This window comes from Sinocyclocheilus anshuiensis, unplaced genomic scaffold (genome assembly GCF_001515605.1).
Source record: "Sinocyclocheilus anshuiensis isolate Anshui unplaced genomic scaffold, SAMN03320099.WGS_v1.1 scaffold253, whole genome shotgun sequence".
In the NCBI taxonomy this organism is placed as follows: Eukaryota; Metazoa; Chordata; class Actinopteri; order Cypriniformes; family Cyprinidae; genus Sinocyclocheilus; species Sinocyclocheilus anshuiensis.
Genome location: NW_015537969.1, coordinates 2,576,225 through 2,598,473, shown reverse-complemented (window position 1 = coordinate 2,598,473; position 22,249 = coordinate 2,576,225). Strand labels below are relative to the sequence as shown.

The window sequence follows — 22,249 nt, the reverse complement described above, 5'->3', positions numbered from 1 at the left end:
ACCGCGCCACAGGTGCTGCCCCCTCCAGTGCCCTGTGTATGCCTCCTGAACCTTCCTATAAGGCAGACGATAGGAACGGGCTCTACACAGAGAAGGTCGACTACTGCTGTTCCTCAAGCAACCCAAACAGTAGGACTTGGATAACACTGGGAAAGTGTGCCCTTCCTACTTGGAAGAGACATGCTGTGGAGTCACCTCCTCCCAGAGGGGGTTGAGTGACATTTACTCATGTGGAGTAACCCAAAAGGGTCCTATTGCACATGGAAGTCTCTGAGAATGGCTCAGGCTGCATCATCTAGAGACGGCAGAGCATAGCCTCATAGGAAACATGGCCCTAGTAACTGTACCATGGAAATACACATATGGGATCTCAACAGGGTCACTCATATGGGCACTAGCCTCACACCAGATTTCAGGAATTCATTGGATGAAAGGCCTGGCGCTGGACGCTCCACCACGTCCGGCCGCCGGAGTGCTGGAGGACTCAACAGGGTTTGCCTGGTTAGGGAACTCTCTGGAGACCTAGGCGTTATGGACGCCGCAAGCTGACTCTGAACCGGACCTCTCAGTGCCACTACTCGTTTGAGGTGAGAACACAAGAGGAAACCGGTTCGACCCGTTCGAACGTGTTAGGAGTCGCCCAGCCCACAGCTCTACAAATATCTGCTAGCGAGGCACCACGAGCCAGCGCACAAGATGATGCGACACCCCTAGTGGAGTGAACATGCAGCCTGAGTGGGCAGGGCACACCTTGTGCCTCATAGGCCAAGGTGATGGCATCCACTATTCAGTGGGCCATCCTCTGCTTGGAGACAGCTTTCCCCTTCTGCTGTCCTTCGTAACAGACAAAGAGCTACTCTGAGGTCCTAAAGCTCTGAGTTCTATCCACGTACTGTCGCAGTGCACGTACAGGACAGAGCAAAGCTAGGGCTGGGTCTGCCTCCTCCAGGGGCAGTACTTGCAGGTTCACCACCTGGTCCCTGAAGGGAGTGGTAGGAACCTTTGGCACGTAGCCGGGCTGGGGTCTCAGTGTTGCACTGGAGCTAGCCTCACACCAGATTTCAGGAATTCATTGGCTGAAAGGCCTGGCGCCGGACACTCCGCCATGTCTGGCCGCCAGAGTGCTGGAGGACTCAACAGGGTCTGCCCGGTCAGGGTACTCTCTGGAGAACTAGGCGTCCAGGACGCCGCAAGCCGACTCTGAACAGAGCCTCTCAGTGCCACTACCCGTTTGAGGTGAGAACACAGGAGGAAACCGGTTTGACACTCAGACTATAGAACCTAGCGAATGTGTTAGGAGTTGCCCAGCCCGCAGCTCTAACAATGTATGCTAGCGAGGCACCACGAGCCAGCGCCCAGGACGACGCAACACCCCTAGTGGAGCCTTCCCCTTCTGCTGTCCACTGTAACAGACAAAGAGCTACTCTGAGGTCCTAAAGCTCTGAGTTCTATCCACGTACTGTCGCAGTGCACGTACAGGACAGAGCAAAGCTAGGGCTGGGTCTGCCTCCTCCAGGGGCAGTACTTGCAGGTTCACCACCTGGTCCCTGAAGGGAGTGGTAGGAACCTTTGGCACGTAGCCGGGCTGGGGTCTCAGTGTTGCACTGGAGTCAGCCGGCCCAAACTCAAGGCACGATTTGTTGACCGAAAATGCCTGCAGGTCCCCCACCCTTTTGATCAAGGCCAATGCAGTCAGGAGTAGGGTTTTCATGGAGAGAAACTTCAACTCGCGATGCTGTCGCGAGGAGCATGAGTTCCGGGAAGCAGGTCCTGTTGGGCCAATATGGAGCCTCTGACAAGACCTGCTCCTCGTCCTCCCTGATCTTGCACAGCATCTGTGTGAGTAGGCTCACTGGGGGGAACGCATATTTGAGCAGGCCACGGGGCCAGCTGTGTGCCAGTGCATCCATGCCGAGCATTGCCTCGGTGAGGGAGTAGAACCACTGGCAGTGGGTGGTTTCTGGAGATGCAAACAGGTCTACCTGAGCAACTCCGAACCGTCTCCAGATCAGCTGAACCACCTGGGGGTGGAGTCTCCACTCCCCTGGAAGTGCCGCTCAAGACAGCTCGTCAGCTGCCCAATTTAACACTCCTGGGATGTGGATGGCACAAAGGGACCTCAGATGTTTCTGACTCCAGAGGAGGAGGTGGCGGGCGAGTTGCGACATGCGTCGGGAGCGCAAACTGCCTTGCCGGATGATATACGCAACGGTCGCAGTATTGTCTGGTTGATCGAATCCAGCTCCATTCCGAGAAAAGAGATCCTCTGTGTTGGCACGAGTTTGCTCTTTTCCCAGTTGACCTGAAGACCCAACTGGCCGAGGTGTCTGAGCACCACGTCCCTGTGTGTGCACAACTGATTGCGAGACTGTGCGAGTATGAGCCAAGACAACCCACCGCCTTTCTTGGGTACAATGAAGTAAGGGCTGTAAAACCCCATCCTCATATCGGCTGGAGGGACTGGCTCTATTGCGTCCTTTGCCAGCAGGACTGCGATTTCCGCACACAAGACAGGGGCATCGACAGCTTTTACTGATGTGAACCGGATGCCCCTGAACTTGGGGGGACGCCAGGTGAATTGAATCGCGTAGCCGAGTCTGATGGTCCGCAGGAGCCACCGAGATGGCTGGGGAGCGCTAACCAGGCTCAGAGAGACCATGCCAGTGGAACCAACGGAGCCACCGACATACCCGCAGTGGGGCAGCGGCCCGGCCCGGCCCGGGGCCTGTGACGGCCATGCCTATGACGGCAGAGGGCAGGGTCTGGGTGTGAAGTGTAACACTCACCTGATTCCTCCTCGTGAGATGGGGAACGCAGGGCCCTGGCTTGAGGCTTGTAACAGCCTGGCGTGTGAGTGTCACAGCACCTACCTGGTTCCACAAATGGGCAGAGTGAGTGCTCTTGGGCGAAAGAGGAGGAGAGAAGTGATCCTGTGATGCACAGCCCACCACTCTCCTCCACTTCGGACCCAGAAACTGAGGAAACTGCTCTCTTTCTGAAGTTTTGGGTACCGCTGGCTGCTGGGCCAGCGGCGGAACACAATCAAAATGAAAAAAAAAAAGGATTCTCCACCCGGCCCTCCTCCGGACTGTACTTGCGATTGCGGCCAGGTTTGGCAGGGGCGCAGGGGGGTGAGTAGGCTGAGGGGCTGAGGCTGGAGTAGAAGCAGCAGGTTTTCTCCGGCGCATGATGTGCTTGATCACCTCAGTCTGCTTTTGCGCCGCCAAGAAACTGCTGGGGTAGAAAAGGCCGGTCTGTGATATGGGAGCATACAGGAATTGCACCTTATCATGCTCCTTCATATCGGTCAGACACAGCCATAGATGGCGCTCCTGGACCACCAAGGTGGACATCGCATGACCCAGAGACTGTGTGGCTACCTTCGTCGCTCGGAGCGCGAGGTCCGTCTCAGTACTCAGTTCATGTAGAACCGCCAAGTCATGACCATCCTCGTGCAGGTCCCTCAGGGCTTTGGCCTGATGAACCCACAATAACGCCATGGCATGAAGGGTAGAGGCCGCTTCCCCACAAGCTCTGTAAGCACTGCCAGTTAGACCTGACGAATACTTACAGGCCCGTGAGGGGAGACACGGGTCACCCCGCAGAGTGGTAGCGGCCGTGAGACACAGTTGCATGGCCACAGACCGCTCCACCGAGGGAATGTCAGTATGCCCCAAAGCGGCCCCGCCATCGAGGGTGGTGAGGGAGGAGGAGCTGCACGATTTGTTTCTGGCAGTAAAAGGTGCCTTCCACGATCTCGTGAGCTCCTCATGCACTTTCGGGAAGAATGGCACCGGAGGAGGGCGCTGAGAACCCCGACTGACAAACCACTCATCCAGCCTCGAAGGATCGGGATGCGGTGGAGGATTCCACACGAGCCCGACATTCTCGGCGGCCCGGGAAAGCATAGCCGTCATCTCTGGGTCTGACTCTGGCAACGCCACTCTCCCCGAAGGGGGCAACGCAGCTTAGTCGTCATCCCTGGAGAGCGAGAGAGCTCGCCCTCCGATGCAGCGATCGACATCTGGTCATCAGGGGGAGCACTGAAGGATACGGGTGGTACACTCTGTCCTGCAAAGGGCCCAGCGCGCACCTCCGGCAGCTCCACTGGCTGCGGAGCACTTGAGGGGTGAGGAACTTTCTCGGGAGAAGCCCTCACCATGATCCTCAAATCACCTCTGACTCCACCGGAAGCAGCGACGCCCCGGGTGCCGGGACAAACACTGGATCACGGCAGAGGCAGAAGGACTCCGCCACGTTTGACGTAGCGGAGTCTTTTATGCAACTCCGAGATGGTCATGTCCCCACACAGAAAACATGCACCATCCACGAATGCTTCCTCAGTATGCTTAATGCCCAGACACGTGAGGTAGCGAGCGTGACTGTCCTGAGGCGCCAGGTAACGACCACATCCAGAAACGCACAGGTGATAAGACATTTTTAAAAAGACGCAATCACCCGTGTTGCTCTTTTAGGGATTGCTCTTTTAGTGCTGAAGGACGCAGGGGAGCTGGCCACTGCACACTCCTGGTGTGGCTGTCTGCACGCCGGATGATTCCCGTGAGACCGTGACCACCACTGCTGTCTGCCGTAATGCCCGTACTCGCTTTCTGCAATCACTCGAAGAGAAGAGCAGTAGTGATGCACCACTGCTCGGCTCCGAAGCGAAAAGATGAATGAATGTGGTGCACCTGCTACCTCTTATACCCGTGCTGCTGGGTGTGGCAGCCAGATGTGAATTCCGCATGCCAATGTCCATTGGCTCGTTTAGTTACTCTCGAAGTGGATTGGTCTCTCTGACGATATCGCTATTCGTCGGTCCCGACATGACGTAGAGAGTGACCGACTGAAAGGGAACTAAATGGTGTGTACACTGTGTAACCACAGAGGGGCGCATGCTAGCACCTTTCTGAATGATAAAATGACATGAAATGAGTCCCCTTACAGCTTTAAACTTCATTAATCGCATATCATAGTGTGTGACATGCAGAGAACAAAAAACATACTGATTGGTTGGTAAGGTTAGATAAACAATGTTTATTATTAAGCATCCAGATCATGCTTTGAGGTGCCCAAGCATCTCTCCCCTAACACAGCGTCTATCAGCAGTGCAGGATTATGTGTTAATGAAGCCCCTCAAGGCATATAACTGCCTCTAATCTGAGTGTGAGTCACAGACAGAACACATTGACCCAGATGAAAGGAAAAAGGGGGCCGGCAGGTACTGAGAAGCTACTGCACTGTGAATTAATCAGACTTAATGAGCCCAAGGACATTAGAATGGACTACAGGGACAGAGCGGATTTACCCGTAATGCAGAGCACGACTGTACAAGCTCAAGTTATAAGTCTTTGGGAAGTGTTGACTTTAAGATTGATTATCAAATTCAGAACTCACATATCTGAAGTGCATAACCAAAATTGTCATATATATTAAAAATAACATAAATAAAAAAAAAAAAAAAAAAAAAAAAAAAAAAAAAAAAACATCAAAATGACAAACCACATAACATCCCAAAATAAAAGTAGGCAATTTTTTCTTTAGAATGGAAGTATCTGTTTCATCCTTGTATTCTCATCCTTAGGGTGTAAAGGGTGAAGTGGGCATCTCCGGTGAACAAGGAATACCAGGCCCTCCAGTAATGTATTTATTTCTGTTTTGGTTTGACTTTAGATATTTTATAATTTAAGCCTCTGTTGCTGTTACATCATGGCAAGTAATTGTAGCAGTACCTTTTATGAAGGTCCTATAGGAGATCACCTGTGGAATAAAATATCTGCTTCTCTCTATCACAATAACTTTAGGGTCCACAGGGTCTGAGAGGGTATCCAGGAATGGTGGGGCCCAAAGGCGAGACGGTGAGTCATAGTTTCTAAAATATTACTCGTTATCTCTTTATGGATACCCTAAATATGATTTTGACTGGTCTGAGGAGATATATAAAGGGATAAAGAGCAGGTGACAGCATCACTTTTGCAACTGTTAATTGAAACTAAAACTGTTTTTTTTTTTTTTAATAAGCTGTAATAAAATAAAATATAAATGTTACATGGAAAACTTACAGTAAAAAAAAACTTAATTAGAAATGTAACTGAAATAAAATAAGTTTAAGCTGAAGTAGTAAGTTTAAAAAAAAAATTAAAGCTGAACAGATATATTAAAAACCACAAAATTATTAAAAATGTAAGTTAAGGCTGAAATTATGAAAAATAAAAGATAATTGCATAATATCATAGTATATAAATAATATTAATAAAATAACTCGGGGAACAGTCGATCTGTTGCAGGGTTGAAGACATGACTATAAATAATACACATTTAGCATATCTGTAACTGAGACTGGGCGGTTTTGGTCCATTAAATCTGTGGCTAATTTTATTACACAGTCTTTGTGTGTGAGATGAGACAATAATTTTGCCAGGCGGTTTTAAATATACATGCATATAGCTTATTTTAGCTTCCCCACAGAATTGGGTTGATTTGCATGTGTTTTATTATATTCTGAAAAAAACCCAGTGGAACATAAACAAACATTGCACAACTTCAATTGCATTTGTAGGATAGCAAATCTCCACTGACTGAATTTTTATAACTTTGTTTTACAATCTGTAAAAGCTTAAAAGTGATTCACAACTTCTGTGACAGGGACCACCTGGTTATAAAGGAATTTTAGGAACAATCGGCATCCCTGGACGCCCTGTAAGTCTGCAAGTCTTGCTTGAATACATTTCATTTTCATAACAGACAAAAAAAATATATATATGTAAAAATAATAATCTTACTGTGCATTGCAGGGTGAAGAAGGACCCCAAGGACCACCTGGAGAGCCTGGTGACAAGGGCGACATGGTAAGTATTAGTAATATGATTCACATCTATTCATCCCCTCATTAATTTGTAATTCTTCTACATGTTAATTTATCAAACTTTTGCTGTTGTTCTTGTAGGGAGGGCGTGGAATACGAGGACCTCAGGGAGTGGTCGGAAAGAAGGGAGAGAACGTAAGTAAAAAGCTAGCTAATTTAAATGCAATTTAAAATACGTCATTTAAATTTATGCTCTTAATCTTATGATTAATGTTTATTGTCAGGGTCTTCCAGGAATTGATGGAAAAGATGGTACTCCTGGCATCCCAGGAATAAAGGTATGGATGGCTCTTTTTCAGCTCTTAAATCAATTCCCACAGCAGCCATCATTATTCAAGAAGACACATGACATATGTAAAGTATAATGCACATTTAGACAGAGTGAGCAAGTCTTCTTTCATCCTGAAGGGATTTATTTTATCAATGTCAATGATTGGTTAACTGTTCATGATCCTGCTTATTATACACCCAATTACTACTACTACTACTAAAAAAAAAAAAAAAAAAAAAAAATATAAATAATATATATATATATATATATATATATACATATTGAATTTATGAATACTGCACTGTCTTGTATTGTTTTAGGGAGCTACAGGACAAAATGGAAGACCTGGAGCTCCTGGTCTTCAGGGAGACGCTGTAAGTAGAATTTCATATTTCCTTATCCGTTCCATATTATACACCGTAATTGTCAGCATTAGATGTGCAAGGAACCCTTTCCCATCTTCTTCACATCTGTCCATTGTGTTCCCCTTGTTAAATGAGGGTGATTAAAGATAAAAAGTAAAAGTTTAGAGTATTTTCTACAGTCCCAGTGTGACATTCTTGCCCTGACTATTTTGGAGCCTAAACCACCTTGAAATTGCTTCTGCTATTAACTATTCATCATCATCAAACATGACTCTCCTGGTGACTTGGGGTAATGGAGCATGCTGGTTATGATACAAAACATCACAACGTAGCTGCGCAAGCCATAATGCAGGCACCCTCGCTAACAGGATGAGTTATTGCAGCCTTGTTCTGATATCAGCACAGAGGACAGACATGAAGGAGGTCTACATTCATTCTTCGTGCAATTCTTCATATTTTTTAGGGTTTGCCTGGTATGCCTGGAGCCAAGGGTGAAATTGGAATTAAGGTGAGATCATGTAGTTATTTTATGAATGCCTACATGGTTTTTGTGGAACCATAGTTTCTGGATGTCTGTTGATACTTTACTATCCATAAGTGCTTCATTCTGCCCTTTCAACAATTTATTTGTTCCTTTGAGTTTAGGGTGAGACAGGAACCCGAGGCTTGACGGGAATGCAAGGTCCTCCAGGACCTCAAGTATGTCACATCATTCAAGGTCAGTTTTACGCATAATCCAAAAACTTTTCTGGCTTCTCATTATGTTTCCTGTTCTTTCAGGGAGAGCCTGGTCCTCCAGGTGAAGCTGGCATGGAGGGAGTCCCAGGTTCAAAGGTCAGTGGCCATTATCATTGACAATCATTTGATTAACATTGAAGGAAAATCTCTTTTCTTAAATTTTCACTTCATGTCCAATAGGGTGACAGGGGCGAAAGAGGACCAGTTGGGCCTCCTGGTATTGTTGGTTTGCCTGTAAGTTTCTTTATTATTTTTCAGACATTTATTTTCAGATATTTATTTTTCTGCTATAATCAGCGTTCCCAGGGTCAAAGAAACCCTGGATATACTGGGTAATTATAAATATATTTCAACAAAAACTACAAACAAACACTAATAGAAAAAAAAACTGTAGAAAATATACATTTCAAAAACATCTATATCAAAAGAAATTGCCTTTTGTGAGTCTATAGAATGTGTCTATAATAATACAAATTTGGTAACACTGGAAGTCATCATTATATATAATGACTTTATATACAAATTATATTTTACATAATGCATTAATAAATAATTTGAATGCATTAATTATGCCTTGTAATGCACCTTATAATGCACTTGTATGACCCCATGAATAAGTTTAACCACAGTAATACATTATTATACTTATCTATTTATGATTACACCTTTAGAAAGTATAATGCAATAAAACACAAGAAATTCAATATTTCAGATGAAAATTTTTTTGATGAATTGCATTTTTTACTTTGGTTACAATTATGTATGAAAATATATAATGCTCTACAACTACAACCAAAAAAAAAAAACTTATCCTATCAACACACACAAAAAAGTATTAAAAAACGGATGAGAATTCATTTCTTAGGAAAATATGGGATCCATATATGTATATATACTGTATATATATATATATATATATATATATATATGTATATATCATCTGTCTATTTCAATCCTTCACTTCACTCTTCTTTGTTGTATCTGCAGGGCAGTAAAGGAGAGAGGGGACCCATGGGCGTCCCAGGTGCTCAGGGTCTAACTGGAACTAAGGGTGACAAGGTTTGTGACCATATAAACACAGTAAATAATGATAAATGAACTGTCTTCCTGTTTAAACTGATAGAGTGATGAGGTTTGACCACATGGGGGCAGTCTTCACTCGTGAGTTGACTCTTTTAACTAGAGGACATCTATGCACTTAGATAATCCATGTCCATGTTTCCAAATAACACCCCTCAATTCAGTATGAAATATCCTCTTATGAACACTTTCATGTTTGTTGTCCTTTAATCTACAATATCCTTGCCATTTAATACATTGAATATTGATGGTAAAATCCAGTTGATTTAATGTGCTCGGAGAGTTTACGGTAAAATAAGATATTACCAGCAATAAATTCCCTGCGCCTCACCCATTAAGGCTGACACAGAGATATCTGATGTACAATTGCATCTCCTTACAGGGATTCCAAGGCAAAGTGGGATCAAAGGGAGACGTTGTGAGTACACCCTCAGATAAATACATAGGCTACACGTATTTATGGAGTGAAATAGAAACCATACATCACAGTCCAGATCATAAAAGATAACGACTGAAGGTGACATTGATGGATCTCACCTGCTTCTTTCGCAGGGTGATCCTGGTGTAGAGGGATTGGCTGGGGAGAAAGGAGAGAAGGTAAATAAGGCTGTAGTCGGATACATTTATTTAATAGATTGGTTCCAGAGGACTTCTGTTCATCTTAAAATGGTGTCTCTCCATCTAACAGGGACAATCTGGGGAGCCCGGACCTAAGGGACAGGTAAGGACAGCGTGAAGAACACAGATAATGCTAGGTGAAACACATAATTTAGTTAGATCCAGCTTTTGTAGTTTGTTTTACAAGGGTGAAGGACATGACACAAGTGAACTATGTCAGCTTTTTATTTTAAAATACTTTATGATGTCCCAGTTTTATGAGCACATTTAAACATGCCCTCTGACGTGTTAACTTTTGCCCAAACCAATGGTGTGAGATAGAGATTAGGGTAGAACTAATTTTTTGTCCTACAAATGGAAGACGATGAACAAGGCATGTTTACAACACTGTTATTGTTAACTAAAATCTAATTTAAATGATTAAAAATCATGTTTGTTAACTGAAATAAAGCTGAAATAAATAAAATATAAATAGTACATAAAAACTTGAACTTACAAAAAAAACGAAAAAACAAAAAAAACCTTAAATGTAAATATGAAACTAACTTGAAATGAAATGAAATAAAATAAATCGACACCCTGAAATAAAATAAGCTGGCTAACTGAAATAAAATAAGTCAAAATACTAAAACTAAAACTGAAATAAATATAAATGAAATCTAAATAGAAATATTAAACTAATAAAAATGCCAAAGCACATAAAAATGACTAATGCATACTGTAAACTGAAAAAAAAAAGAAAGCTGAAAAATATAAAAGCTTATTTAAAATATTAATGAATATAGTAAATAATAAAGTTATGAATTAAATATTAAATAAAACTTTATTAAGTATATTAACAGAAACAGCATATCAGTAATGCTAAAATAACCCTGGTTTGTGGGGCTTGTTAAGGAAACCTGTTTGGAAACAATCATCAATATGAGGTTGCTCAAACTTCTTATTCCTCTGCCCAAAATTCTGGCATGCAACAAGGTTTGTGCTACGAGACTAATGATTTTCTCTTGGCTGACTATAAAATGTGCAAAAACAATTATTTTAATCATTAATAATCATTATTGGTAACACTTTAGTATAGGGACCAATTCTCACTATTATTAGCATGCCTATTATTAACATATTGGCTGTTCATTAGTACCTATAAAGCACATGTTCTGCATGACCATATTCTACATCCCTAATCCTACCCAATACCTAAACTTAACAACTACCTTGCTAACTATTAATAAGCAGCAAATTAAGAATTTATTGAGGCAAAAGTCTTAGTTAATGGTTTGTTAATAGCGATAATCGGACCTTAAAATAAAAGTGTGACCTTTTTATTTTATATAATATAAGCATATATACAAAATGAACAATCAGCTAATTTAGCAAAATTGATAAAAATGTCAAGTATCGCTCATATTTACATTATTTTTGCGATTCCATTTGTACCACTAGTGGTAAAGAAATTACACATTTCACCTTTAAAATAATGCTTGTTTCATCTTCAGCATCATCCTATGAAACAACCAATAGTGAACATCCTAGTTTCTTTATTTCCTTAATTACTGCCTCCTTTATCAACAGCAAGGTGTGACCGGTGATCAAGGGAACAACGGCCCTACCGGAGATCCCGGTAAACCAGGAGACCAGGGTCCTGCAGGCTTACCTGGTTCACGTGGCCTGCATGGAGAAAGAGGAGTTCCAGGGATGCCAGGAATACAAGGACCACCTGTGAGTGTTGAACAGCATCAACAGTTCCCAATAATCATTTACATCACAGAATTCCCAACCTACATTCCCCAACAAAGAATTATGTTTACCAGAGAGCAGCATTTTTGCCTCCAATACAACAAAGCCAAAGTTGCACCAGCCAGACAGGTTGCAGTAGCATGCAGCGCTCAGCACAATAGAAAAACACTAGCAGAAAATAATAAGAACTCTTAGTGGTGAGGAAGATTGACTTTCTCTTTCACACTTTTAAAGGCATAGTTCACCCAAAAATGAAATCATTTACTCTCCATCATGTTGTCCCAAATCCAAATGGAGATGTTTAGCTTCTCTACCTGTTATTTTCCCTATAATGAACAGCTTTGGTCACTATTCACTTTTATTATATGTGACCCTGGACCACAAAACCAGTCATAAGTCGCACAGGTATATTTGTAGCAATAGCCAACATAATTATCGATTTTTCTTTTATGCCAAAAATCATTAGTACATTAAGTAAAGATCATGTTCCATGAAGATATTTTGTAAATTTCCTACCGTAAACATATCAAAACTTAATTTTGATTAGTAATATGCATTGCTAAGGACTTCATTTGGCAACTTTATAGACAATTTTCTCAATATTTTGAATTTTTTTGCACCCTCAGATTCCAGATTTTCAAATAGTTGTATCTCGGCCAAATATTGTCCTATCCTAACAAACCATACATCAATGGGAAGCCTATTTATTCAGCTTACAGATGATGTATAAATCTAAAAAAAACAAAAAAAAAATTTGACCCTTATGACTGGTTTTGTGATCCAGGGTCACATATGGAAAAGAGGAGCTTGGGCATTTTTCTAAATAACTTATTTTGTGACCTACACAAAAAAGAAAGTCAAACAGGTTTGGAATGAGAATAAATGATGACAAAATGTTAATTGGCAAAGAGTGTTTTCCTCATTCTTATGATTTTGTTTTCAGGGTCGTGATGCTATAGATCAACACATCATTGACGTTGTCCTGAAGATGCTTCAAGGTGAGTAACAATCATTGTTCTTTCTGTAAACAATCAGTGTGTCAGGAAGAGGGCAGCTGTAATCTATTGAGCTAAATCTACACAGTGCTTTTCATCCACTGAAATGTATTAACGTGCATCATCACTCCTCTTGGACAGCTTTCCTGCCAAACACTGCGGACTGTGTAGTCTGCAGCTATTTATCTGCTGTTCAAAATCGACTTGCACACAGTTCTGTTTTCTCTGGGATTGTCGGTCTCTGCTCTCTGGACTTCTATTTTGCAAGAGAGAGATGACCTGAACCGGCCCATGATAACCTCTGTTGGCTCCCACCATTTCACAATGTAATCCCTCAGCCTTTCAGCCTGAGATTGCAAACATACCTTCACTTATACATACCCACACACTCACCTGAACCGAGGGGAAGCATTCCTCTTTCGTTCCCCATTGGAAAATAGATTAGATGTGGAGATTTGGGCACTGTGACACCTTGAGAACTGGTCAACAGATGAATGTCCACCTCTGGATTGTTATCTTAATGATATTTACCCAATGTTGCAGGACACCCGGTGAGATGTGACTGTGTGCTAAGCTAAGGTTCAACACTATTTGCAGGCATTCTTTTCGGGGTTGGCCACCTCCATCACACATTTTTGTATTCCACTGTGCTGCTCTTTCACTGCTGTTCTATGTAAACATGAGCTAGATGGATGTGTTTGACCTCTGCGATCACGTTTAACCTCTTTTGCAGTATTGTGCATATGGGGCTGTTCACACAGAATACGTTTTTCCATTCCACTCTTCTACTTTCCCATTGTTTTTCTGTGTAAACAGGCTAGACAGACATGTTTGACTGTTGAGCTCATGGGCCTCATTTATAAAATGTTGCGCAGAAACCATCCTAAATTTGATCTTATGATCATCTCTCAAATATGTGTAAGTGTGATTCATAGAATGAACGTATGCACAGAAGACGCACATTGTGAAATCTATGAATCGCAAATGATCTTGAACTTGAGCACAACTGAATGGTTTAATTAATGTCAGTTAATGTCATTAACATGTAAAAGATTGCCACGTCATCATCCAAATCCTTTAATTTAGAACAGCGAGCTGCAAGAACAGCTTACATTTCCAAAAATCTGCAGTACTCTGACAAGAAAAAGTGTGTACGTCTGCTTAGACATTGACGTGATGCTATAAGCACTTTTCCACGTCAAAGGCAGTTTTTACAAATATGAGCGTTGGCATGGATTTAAGTGCGCACACTGTAAGATCAAATCCGTGCGTACGCACACGTTATAAATGAGGCCCCATGCCTTTTGCAACATCTTCAACTTTTAGTTCAACTTTTAAAAAACATGTTTCAAGGACCTGCATTTTTCCCCCATTTCACTGCCCATGTCTTACATTTTTCAAAGCAAATGCGTGTCATGTGTGAATGGCCCTCAACGCAGCATTCTAAGCTCAAGTTAAAAGAACTCACATTTTTACATTTCATTGTTTTTCTATTTAAACATGCAGTAGATGGATATGTTTGACTGCTGTGCTTGAGCCTCGCTCTTATACAGCTTCTCGCGCATGAGGAGCTTCACACCGAATGCATTTTTCCATTCCATTGTACTACTTTTCTGTTGTTTTTCTATGTAAATGTAACCCCTCTCTCCCGGGTCCTCACCGCCACACCTCGTTCTTGTTCCGAGTGGGTCTCGAGCCCGGGTCTCTGGCATGGGAGGCGGATGCACTAACAAGGAGGCTAAAGATTGCAGCCACTAGTGTGTCTCTTGAGATCAGGGGAGTGAGGTTTTTACCTGCACAGCACCTACTCGCTGGCCTCCTTTACACTCACCCCCCTAAGCCTCACTCCCATCCGGGTCACGTCACCAATGTAACCCCTCTCTCCCGGGTCCTCACCGCCACACCTCGTTCTTGTTCCTTGTTCCTGAGGTCTCGAGCCCAGGTCTCCAGCATGGGAGGCGGACGCACTAACAAGGAGGCTAGACTCTCATGTCTCGAGCATGACATCGCATTATAAAAACATGCCACTGAAGTTAAAATAAGTTTACATTTCAAGAATAGCATGTCAAGTCCTTGCGTTTTTCCCCCAGTTTCTAGTCTCTAGACCTTGCATTTTTTTTTCATTCCACTGCCCTGCATCTCAAATTTTTACATTTCACTGAGCTTCTTTTCCATAGTTTTTCTATTTAAGTTTGTGATAAATGGACATGTTTGACTGCTGCACTCATGTCTTTTTCAGTATTGCGCAAGACATGGCATTCTAAAAATGCAAAGTGCAAGTTAAAAGAGCGTACATTTAAAAAAAAAAAATGTGTCCGTGCCTTTGCAGCATCTTGCGGACATGATGTTCTAAAAACACAGCATTAATTTTAAAAGAAGTTAATCCTTAAAAGCTTCTTTTTTTAATTTTTAATTTTTATTCCACCACCCTGTGTTTTTAGACACAAAACATGTTCTGCCTGAATGACCAACTTATCTGAACTTAATCATTTATTCTTCTGACAGAGAAGTTAGCAGCGGTAGCGGTGAGCTCTAAGAGAGCCGTGCTGGGTGGAGCAGGTGTGATGGGCCCTCCAGGTCCTCCAGGACCACCTGGAACTCCAGGATCTCAGGGTCCTCATGGACTGCCAGGCGGCCGTGGCATTCCTGGCATAATCGGGGGCCCAGGCCAGATAGGAAACACTGGTCTTAAAGGTTAAAAAAACCTTCTAAATATAGATGCTGCTCTTGAGAAAATATTGTTAGTCAGCCTCATTACTTTAAACATCATCCCCATGTTTCTATTTTGCAGGGAAGAGGGGTGCAAAGGGAGAGAGAGGAGATCCTGGACGACCACATCCTGGCCAACCGGGACCACCTGGACTGCCAGGTAAGTTCAAAGTCCACTTGTATAGTCCGAGATGTCCAATTGCGAATTGGTTTACTCAGCAGCCCATCCTGTTTTCTTACAGGTCCTCCAGGTCTTGACGGTGTGGCTCGTGACGGTAGGCCAGGCGAGCGAGGACCTCAGGGTGCAGCGGGTGAGCCAGGCCGTCCTGGAAAGGCTGGTCCTCTCGGTCTTCCTGGATTTTGTGAAGCAGCTGCATGTTTGGCAGCCTCTGCCTACACTTCTCCCAGATTACAAGAGGCAGGAACAGTAAAGGGCCCATCCACTTAAAGCAAGCCCTCTACTGGGGCATAAGAACATCTGGGAGAGAAAGAAAGAGTCAGAAAGAAACAAAGAAAGGGGGAGAAGCGTGGAAAGAGGGGCCTTCTCTTCAATGGACACATTGTGAGGGGGGAGGGAGCAGCTGCTGCTTGATATTGTGAACTTTTTGTATGTATTAGGATTGTTTATATATGATTTGACATCTACGGAAAGGAAGTGTTAAGTTGGCAATGTCAGCCGCTGCTGCTCTGTCCAACCTCACAGTACAGAGAGATGTGAGAACATTGCCAGTGACATCACTGATGACATCATCATCCTGCGCCCTGGACTAGAAGAACTGTGAGAATGACATTTAAAACAAAGGTGCTGTTTTTGTTTTTAAAATATTATTTGTTTTGTGCATCTGATCCAAACTCCTAAAAGATAAAGGATGATGGTGGATTTTTACATGCCAGGAAATTCTCCTATAATTGAACCAATAAAAAGTATTCAAAGCTACTTTATTAATAGATTCATTTACCTTGTGCTTCAGTGAACGTCTTCCCCGGCTCGAGCGGATACCTCATGTGTACATTATGTCCTTGTTTGTATTGTGCCCATCTCCGCTATGAAGCAATGCCTTTGATCTGCTCTTCTAGGTGAGATGGAGACGTGCTCCCATTAACTTTATCCTCAATTCCATGCTGTAAATCTTTGTAAATGTGTATTAATTGTGTATGGACAGGGTGGGTTTAGAATATAAAACAGATCCAGAGTTAATGAATTTAATCAGCATTCAGGATCAAACGCCAAACAATGCTCAGACTTTCTGGTCAATTACAAACCTGTATGCCACTTTGAACATACTGTGTGTTATGTACTTAGAGAAGAACTTAATTAACAGACTATTTATTGTTCTTTTTTGGTTCGTCTGTAAACACTCAAGTTTTCTTGCCTGATTGTTCAGATTTACCCCAATCAATAAACAGGAACGTTTTGTAAAACTCAATGTTCTTCTGCATCGTGAACATCTGAGAGGAACAACGATTTTAACTTTTGAAGAACTTATTTTCTCTCCTCTGGACCTCAAACTTCTTTTTTGTTTTAATAAAATGTATTAATTTCGATGTCTTGTCCGTGATAAAGTAGCAAGCATTAAATGTACTTGAATACTATCTAATCATAAAGCACTTGATTGGCGTTACTTTTTTCTAAGCAAAAGAAACCACCTTTAAACTGTCTCCAACAGTTGTTTAGGGATACCATAGATACAACTTTTTATTTCACAGGTCTGTGGAATTCTCAATCACAGCATTCAGCAGTCAGAATTGAAATGTCCTAATACTCTCCGTCATCATGGCAACACTGTCATCTGGGTAACTAATGCTGCCTACTTCCACCATTATTATTATTATTGCCATTTTATGCCTTTATTTCGATAGGACAGTAAGTGGACTCGAAAGCGAAGTGGATAGAGAGAGAGGGCCGCAACGAGACAATCTTAGCCGACATACTTCAACCATTTTGTAGAATAAACAGTCTAACTAGTGTGTTCTGGGCCTTCTATTTATATATATATGTGTGTTTGTGTGTTTGTGTGTGTGTGTGTGTGTATGTGTGTGTGTAAGTTCAAATACTTGAATAATGTAGTTATTATTTAACTGATGAACTGAGATGAGGAATGGGAAGGTCTATCGGACTGCGATTCTGGATGAAAAAATATAAAATTAACATGCTAGACCAGGGGGTTTTCAATTTTAGGATTATGGATTAGGATCATTCTCGTGTGAGGGACCCCATCCTAAAATTTAAAAGCTAAATAAGTATGAAATATTATTTGGTTGCCTAGACCCAAGTTTGAAAACTCCTACACCAGATGGTAGAAGACATAATGCATAGTACACCATTTGGGACACAGCTCATGTTTCTCACATTATTACACTGATTCATATTCTGATCACTATAGGTTACAACATTGTAGCCCCTTTTCAGTATAAGCAATCTTATTTCTATTTCCAAACCACCGCCCTCACCATCATATATGCTGTTATTTACAAAGTGTTGAAAATGTAACCGGAAACTCTGTACCCTTGGGCTCAATACTAAGTATTTCAAGACATTTCAGTCATCCTTTGTCAATACAAAACTGTTGCTATTGTTACAAACTGAAGATAGATATGTTGTTTAGGGACTGACAAGTGAACGAGTCCATAGAGAACTCTGCTTTCAAAACTTTTATTGCTTCTCTTAAGTTTCTGCAAAGAAAAAATTTGCACACAAATGACTTTACTTACAAATAGTGCTATGATGAGATGCATGATGATGGGGGAGATTTTTTTAAAGCTTGGATAAAAAGAGGTTGAATGGCCGATCTGAAATTGACATGCTCGTAACGTTCACTTCATGAAAACTGCATAATTTGAGAAATGTGAATGGCTCTGCTAAAAAACTTTTCAGCTATCCTCCCAATATAGATACAGAGTCTTTCTCGCTATCTTCACACACACACACAAAACTTTGTGCTATTTCAGATTTTCAATACACTCCATTCTGTGTGATTTATAAGCATTTTGAAAAGTGGGGACATGGGGTAATGTCCTGAAAAGTCACCTTCTCCTTGTAATATCTATGTCATACCCTTGTCATTATACAAATTTATGTCCTCATTTGTCACAAAAACACACACACACACACACACACGCAGAGTATAAAAGCATCAGACTGGCTGACGCAGCAGAGAATCAGTGAGATGCTGTTTGCTTTAGAGATGACTGAACTGTGAAGGTTGGGTTCGGATGTTTAGGACGACTAGCAAACCATATTTGAGATTAGAGTGTTCTAGAAGCACATGATGGTTCAGCTGCAAGTGGTACAGTATATCAAAGGAAATTCAAGTTTAAGAGTCCAGAGTGATGGAGGAGGAGATGTCATCACAGAGCTCATCGAGAGATATTTCATGTCACTGAAATATTCTTATAAAAATAAAATCTCTTTCCGTCCCATCATACATCACAAAATTGCTTTCTAACCCAAAATTGCATATAAAACCTACCTTTACAAAACATCCATTTGTTTAGAGCTTATAAAATTATTCCAAAATATCTGAGACGACCATAAAAAGGGCTGCTATGCTGATGTCATTTTTTTTTTTTAAGGAACAAAAAGCCATTACATATAAATATGAATATGTGCAACATAAGCCCTTGGGGATGTTCATTTCGAATAATTAAAATAGTTAATTAGGTAACTGTATCTATGCCTAATGATAACCTCAAACTATTTAATATTAAACGGCTCACACTGTGGAAGGAATTATTCACTGGAAACAGATGGATATTTATGCCACAATGTCTTTGCTAAAGCAGTTAAATAGCAAAATTAGCAGCTGCCAAAACAACCCCCTCACAAAGATATTATTAAAGAAACATTCCAGATTCAATACAAGCCCTAGCAACAGCATCTGTGGCATTTTCTGCAGGAAATCTTTTTGGTTCATACTCATTTTGAAAAAAAAAAATATATATTTAAAAAATAATGTTGTAAGTGCAAAACTGGCAACATTCTTTTCATAAACTGAGGTATAAGTCAAAATAATTCCTGCATGAATCAACAGCATGCCATGGATGATTTTAACTTGCATTTAACTCAGAATATTGCTTTAATATTTAATAAAGGACCTTGAAGACTGGTGTGAAGTGTCAGATTGAAACCAATATCTTTTATGGGGGCTGTAAAAGAAATGAAAAATGTTGAATGCTGAATAAATCTGGGCACCAATAATGACTGTCAACACCTTATATGTCCAGGGATCTAGAAGTCTATAATTGTAAAACACAAACTCAGAAATGATGCAAGTGGCATTATGGGCAAGTATTTAGGGGTTAAGGCACTAAAGTTTGGGATGTTGCACCAAATTGTAGTGGTGTAAGTTAATGCTTAGCCTTTCTTCACTGGTTCATCAGCAGACGATAACTTATAAATGTCCCCATTGGTGATGAACCAGTGTTTCGGCATTGCATCATGCGGAAAGGAAATGACATTAATCTTTTGGTTCTCCATGGATCTTCTCAGAAGCCTTAGCAGGTACAGGTAGGTAACTGTGAGAATGTCAATCAATGGGTACCATCCTCCATCTTTTACTTCTCTTAAACCACATTCTAGTATATGGGCCTATTGGGAGGTGGGCCCTTGGGATTGTACTCCACAGGCATACTCATACAGTCTGATGGGTGACAACGACCATCCTTGCCCTTCGCTCCAGATGGTCCTGGAGGTCCAGGAACACCTGGGATGCCCTGCTGACCAGAAGAACCTGGTGGTCCCATCTTACCATAACCAGGAGGACCAGGAACACCTGAGAGGAACGGAAGGAAATTACAATAGAATAAATACCACAAAGTTGGCAAAATGACTTCCACTTTAAAATTGGCTTTGAAAACTTGGATTCAGACCTGGAGCACCCGGAGGGCCACTGTCTCCCATCTCTCCTACACCCTTATCTCCTTTCTCTCCCTTTACACCAGGGCCACCTGGAGACACATATGAAAGCATCCATGTGGAAGACTGGGCAAATGGAACATCAGACTGCTGTAGGAAACATTAGCACATTAGTTCCTCTTACCGGGTGGACCCATGGGTCCTTGTCTTCCTTCGCGGCCAATCTGCCCGGGGCGGCCCGGTATCCCTTGGGGACCTGGCATGCCTGGATTTCCATCTTTCCCTGGGGGTCCTGGTCGACCAGGGGATGCAACCATCTCCACAGGCATCTGCATTCGGGACATGTAGTAGCCCATACGCTCTGCAGGAACAAATGAACTTAAAACCAACCTAAATAAATACTAATTATTAAAAGTGTACACTTGCCCCATAGACTTCCATTATAAGTGCAAAATTGTCAACATTTTTTTTTCTTTTACAAACTGATTTTAACGTGTATTTTAACTTGTATTTAACTCAGATTATTGCTTTAAAAGATACTAAAGGGCCTTAAAGACTGATGTGAAGTTTTGTGGTGGGCTGAAGAAGAAACTAAATCATCTTAAGACACTTTCTCTGTGAAATAAACCGTTTAGAAATTAAGTTTTAGTGCTTACAGATATGTCTGGTTACAAAAGTTCTCTCACCGTCAAAGATCTTTATGACCTGCTGCCTGATGAAGGACCTTAAGTCATCATAGTTTACAACAGCCTGGAAAAAAATAGATACAATGTGAAGTTTAAATACTCATATATATCTACTATTCTGCAAAACAAGATATCTTTTCCATCATCCACTAAAAATAACTTGACGCGGATGACAACATAAGCCTAATTTATTTATAAATGTCCACCCTCATGTTAAAAATACGGTGGATAAGGAACATAAAAAAACAAACATCGATTCTTAAAGTAGATACTGTTCAATATGACGCTATAGACGGCATTGACTGTTTCTGTCAGGTAATAAACTCTCTTAACCAGGCTGTGTAGTGTGTACCATGAGTGAAAAAGCCTCACATCATTCCCTGGGATTCCTGGTGGTCCAGTGGAACCAGCTGTTCCAGGTGAACCAGGGCTTCCCCTCTCACCACGGGGTCCGGCTGGTCCTATGATCCCTTCTGGTCCTTTGGAGCCAAAACCAAAGCCTCCTCCTGGTGGGCCGGGACGTCCACGCTCTCCCGAGGGTCCCCTTTGCCCTGCAACTCCTGCTTCGCCCTGGATAGGATCAAAGGAACAGCTGTGATTTACTACACAGGCGATTCTAGAACAATGACCACGGGCTACTCAATGATCCCTGTAATAGCACCGTATAATAGGCTTTATATAGAAACTCATGCTCAGCACTATACTGTCCACAAAATAAAATCTTCAAGGTCCGTCCCATCTACTTCTTTAACGATAAGGGTGACATGTATGAATACAGTGAATGCTAAAGTTTTGGCTTATAATTTCATTCTTGTTTGCATTCAGTTGTGATTTTTTACTTCCTGAAAAGCCCTCTGCTGGTTATGTATATTTTTATAACAATTTTTGTAAATTAGCTATTGATTAATCAATGCTGCTTAGTCAGGGTAGACTGCAGACGGGTGAGGGATAGCTTTAATGGCTTGTATTGTAGCCTGTCTTTGCTTTGAAAACATTGGGGAAAAAAATTTGGGAAACATTTTGAAAAGATGTGACAATACAATGTATTGTATATGCCATGGTTCTGTATGTACAATGTATCTTACAATGTATTGTAAGGTTCTGTTCCCTTGCAGCTTAATTTTTATTCAGATTTAATGAAAAAAATTCCATTGTTTCCTTAAAAAGGTCCATATTACCCATGTAAACTAATTTAAACTTACAGTATGCATGCCGTACAATAGTAAACTTATTTTACTGTTGTTAGCCCCATCATTTTGTCTGGATTTATGAAGTGTCCTGAGAATAACGCATACAATCTGCAGAAACCCTTCTGGACATTCAACACATTACA

At 41.9% G+C, this 22,249-nt stretch overlaps 2 protein-coding genes and 1 long non-coding RNA gene across 6 annotated transcripts in view; 1 reads left to right on the top strand and 2 right to left on the bottom strand.

Annotated features, from left to right (window-relative positions):
* Positions 1 to 16,876, top strand: part of LOC107669993 (collagen alpha-2(IX) chain-like) — a 25,518-nt gene extending 8,642 nt beyond the window's left edge. The window contains exons 13-32 of the mRNA XM_016462446.1: positions 5,585 to 5,638; positions 5,805 to 5,858; positions 6,646 to 6,699; positions 6,795 to 6,848; positions 6,947 to 7,000; positions 7,090 to 7,143; positions 7,457 to 7,510; positions 7,965 to 8,009; positions 8,147 to 8,200; positions 8,282 to 8,335; positions 8,420 to 8,473; positions 9,227 to 9,298; positions 9,702 to 9,737; positions 9,872 to 9,916; positions 10,008 to 10,040; positions 11,507 to 11,653; positions 12,615 to 12,669; positions 15,172 to 15,360; positions 15,458 to 15,535; positions 15,618 to 16,876. Coding sequence (XP_016317932.1) covers positions 5,585 to 5,638; positions 5,805 to 5,858; positions 6,646 to 6,699; positions 6,795 to 6,848; positions 6,947 to 7,000; positions 7,090 to 7,143; positions 7,457 to 7,510; positions 7,965 to 8,009; positions 8,147 to 8,200; positions 8,282 to 8,335; positions 8,420 to 8,473; positions 9,227 to 9,298; positions 9,702 to 9,737; positions 9,872 to 9,916; positions 10,008 to 10,040; positions 11,507 to 11,653; positions 12,615 to 12,669; positions 15,172 to 15,360; positions 15,458 to 15,535; positions 15,618 to 15,823 — 1,446 coding nt within the window. The 3' untranslated portion in view covers positions 15,824 to 16,876. The remainder of the gene's footprint in view (positions 1 to 5,584; positions 5,639 to 5,804; positions 5,859 to 6,645; positions 6,700 to 6,794; positions 6,849 to 6,946; positions 7,001 to 7,089; positions 7,144 to 7,456; positions 7,511 to 7,964; positions 8,010 to 8,146; positions 8,201 to 8,281; positions 8,336 to 8,419; positions 8,474 to 9,226; positions 9,299 to 9,701; positions 9,738 to 9,871; positions 9,917 to 10,007; positions 10,041 to 11,506; positions 11,654 to 12,614; positions 12,670 to 15,171; positions 15,361 to 15,457; positions 15,536 to 15,617) is intronic.
* LOC107670015 (uncharacterized) overlaps positions 1 to 22,249 on the bottom strand; it is a 718,471-nt gene that overhangs the window by 245,429 nt on the left and 450,793 nt on the right. The gene's annotated exons all lie outside the window — the stretch shown is intronic.
* The window catches only part of LOC107669973 (collagen alpha-1(XVI) chain-like), a 64,820-nt gene continuing 61,504 nt past the window's right edge, over positions 18,934 to 22,249 (bottom strand). For all 4 annotated transcript variants that reach the window (XM_016462410.1, XM_016462424.1, XM_016462435.1 and 1 more), the window contains 5 exons: positions 21,289 to 21,486; positions 20,917 to 20,980; positions 20,415 to 20,591; positions 20,245 to 20,322; positions 18,934 to 20,147 (listed from right to left, as the gene is read on the bottom strand). In XM_016462410.1, the coding sequence (XP_016317896.1) occupies positions 19,951 to 20,147; positions 20,245 to 20,322; positions 20,415 to 20,591; positions 20,917 to 20,980; positions 21,289 to 21,486 (714 nt within the window). In that variant the 3' untranslated portion in view covers positions 18,934 to 19,950. The remainder of the gene's footprint in view (positions 20,148 to 20,244; positions 20,323 to 20,414; positions 20,592 to 20,916; positions 20,981 to 21,288; positions 21,487 to 22,249) is intronic.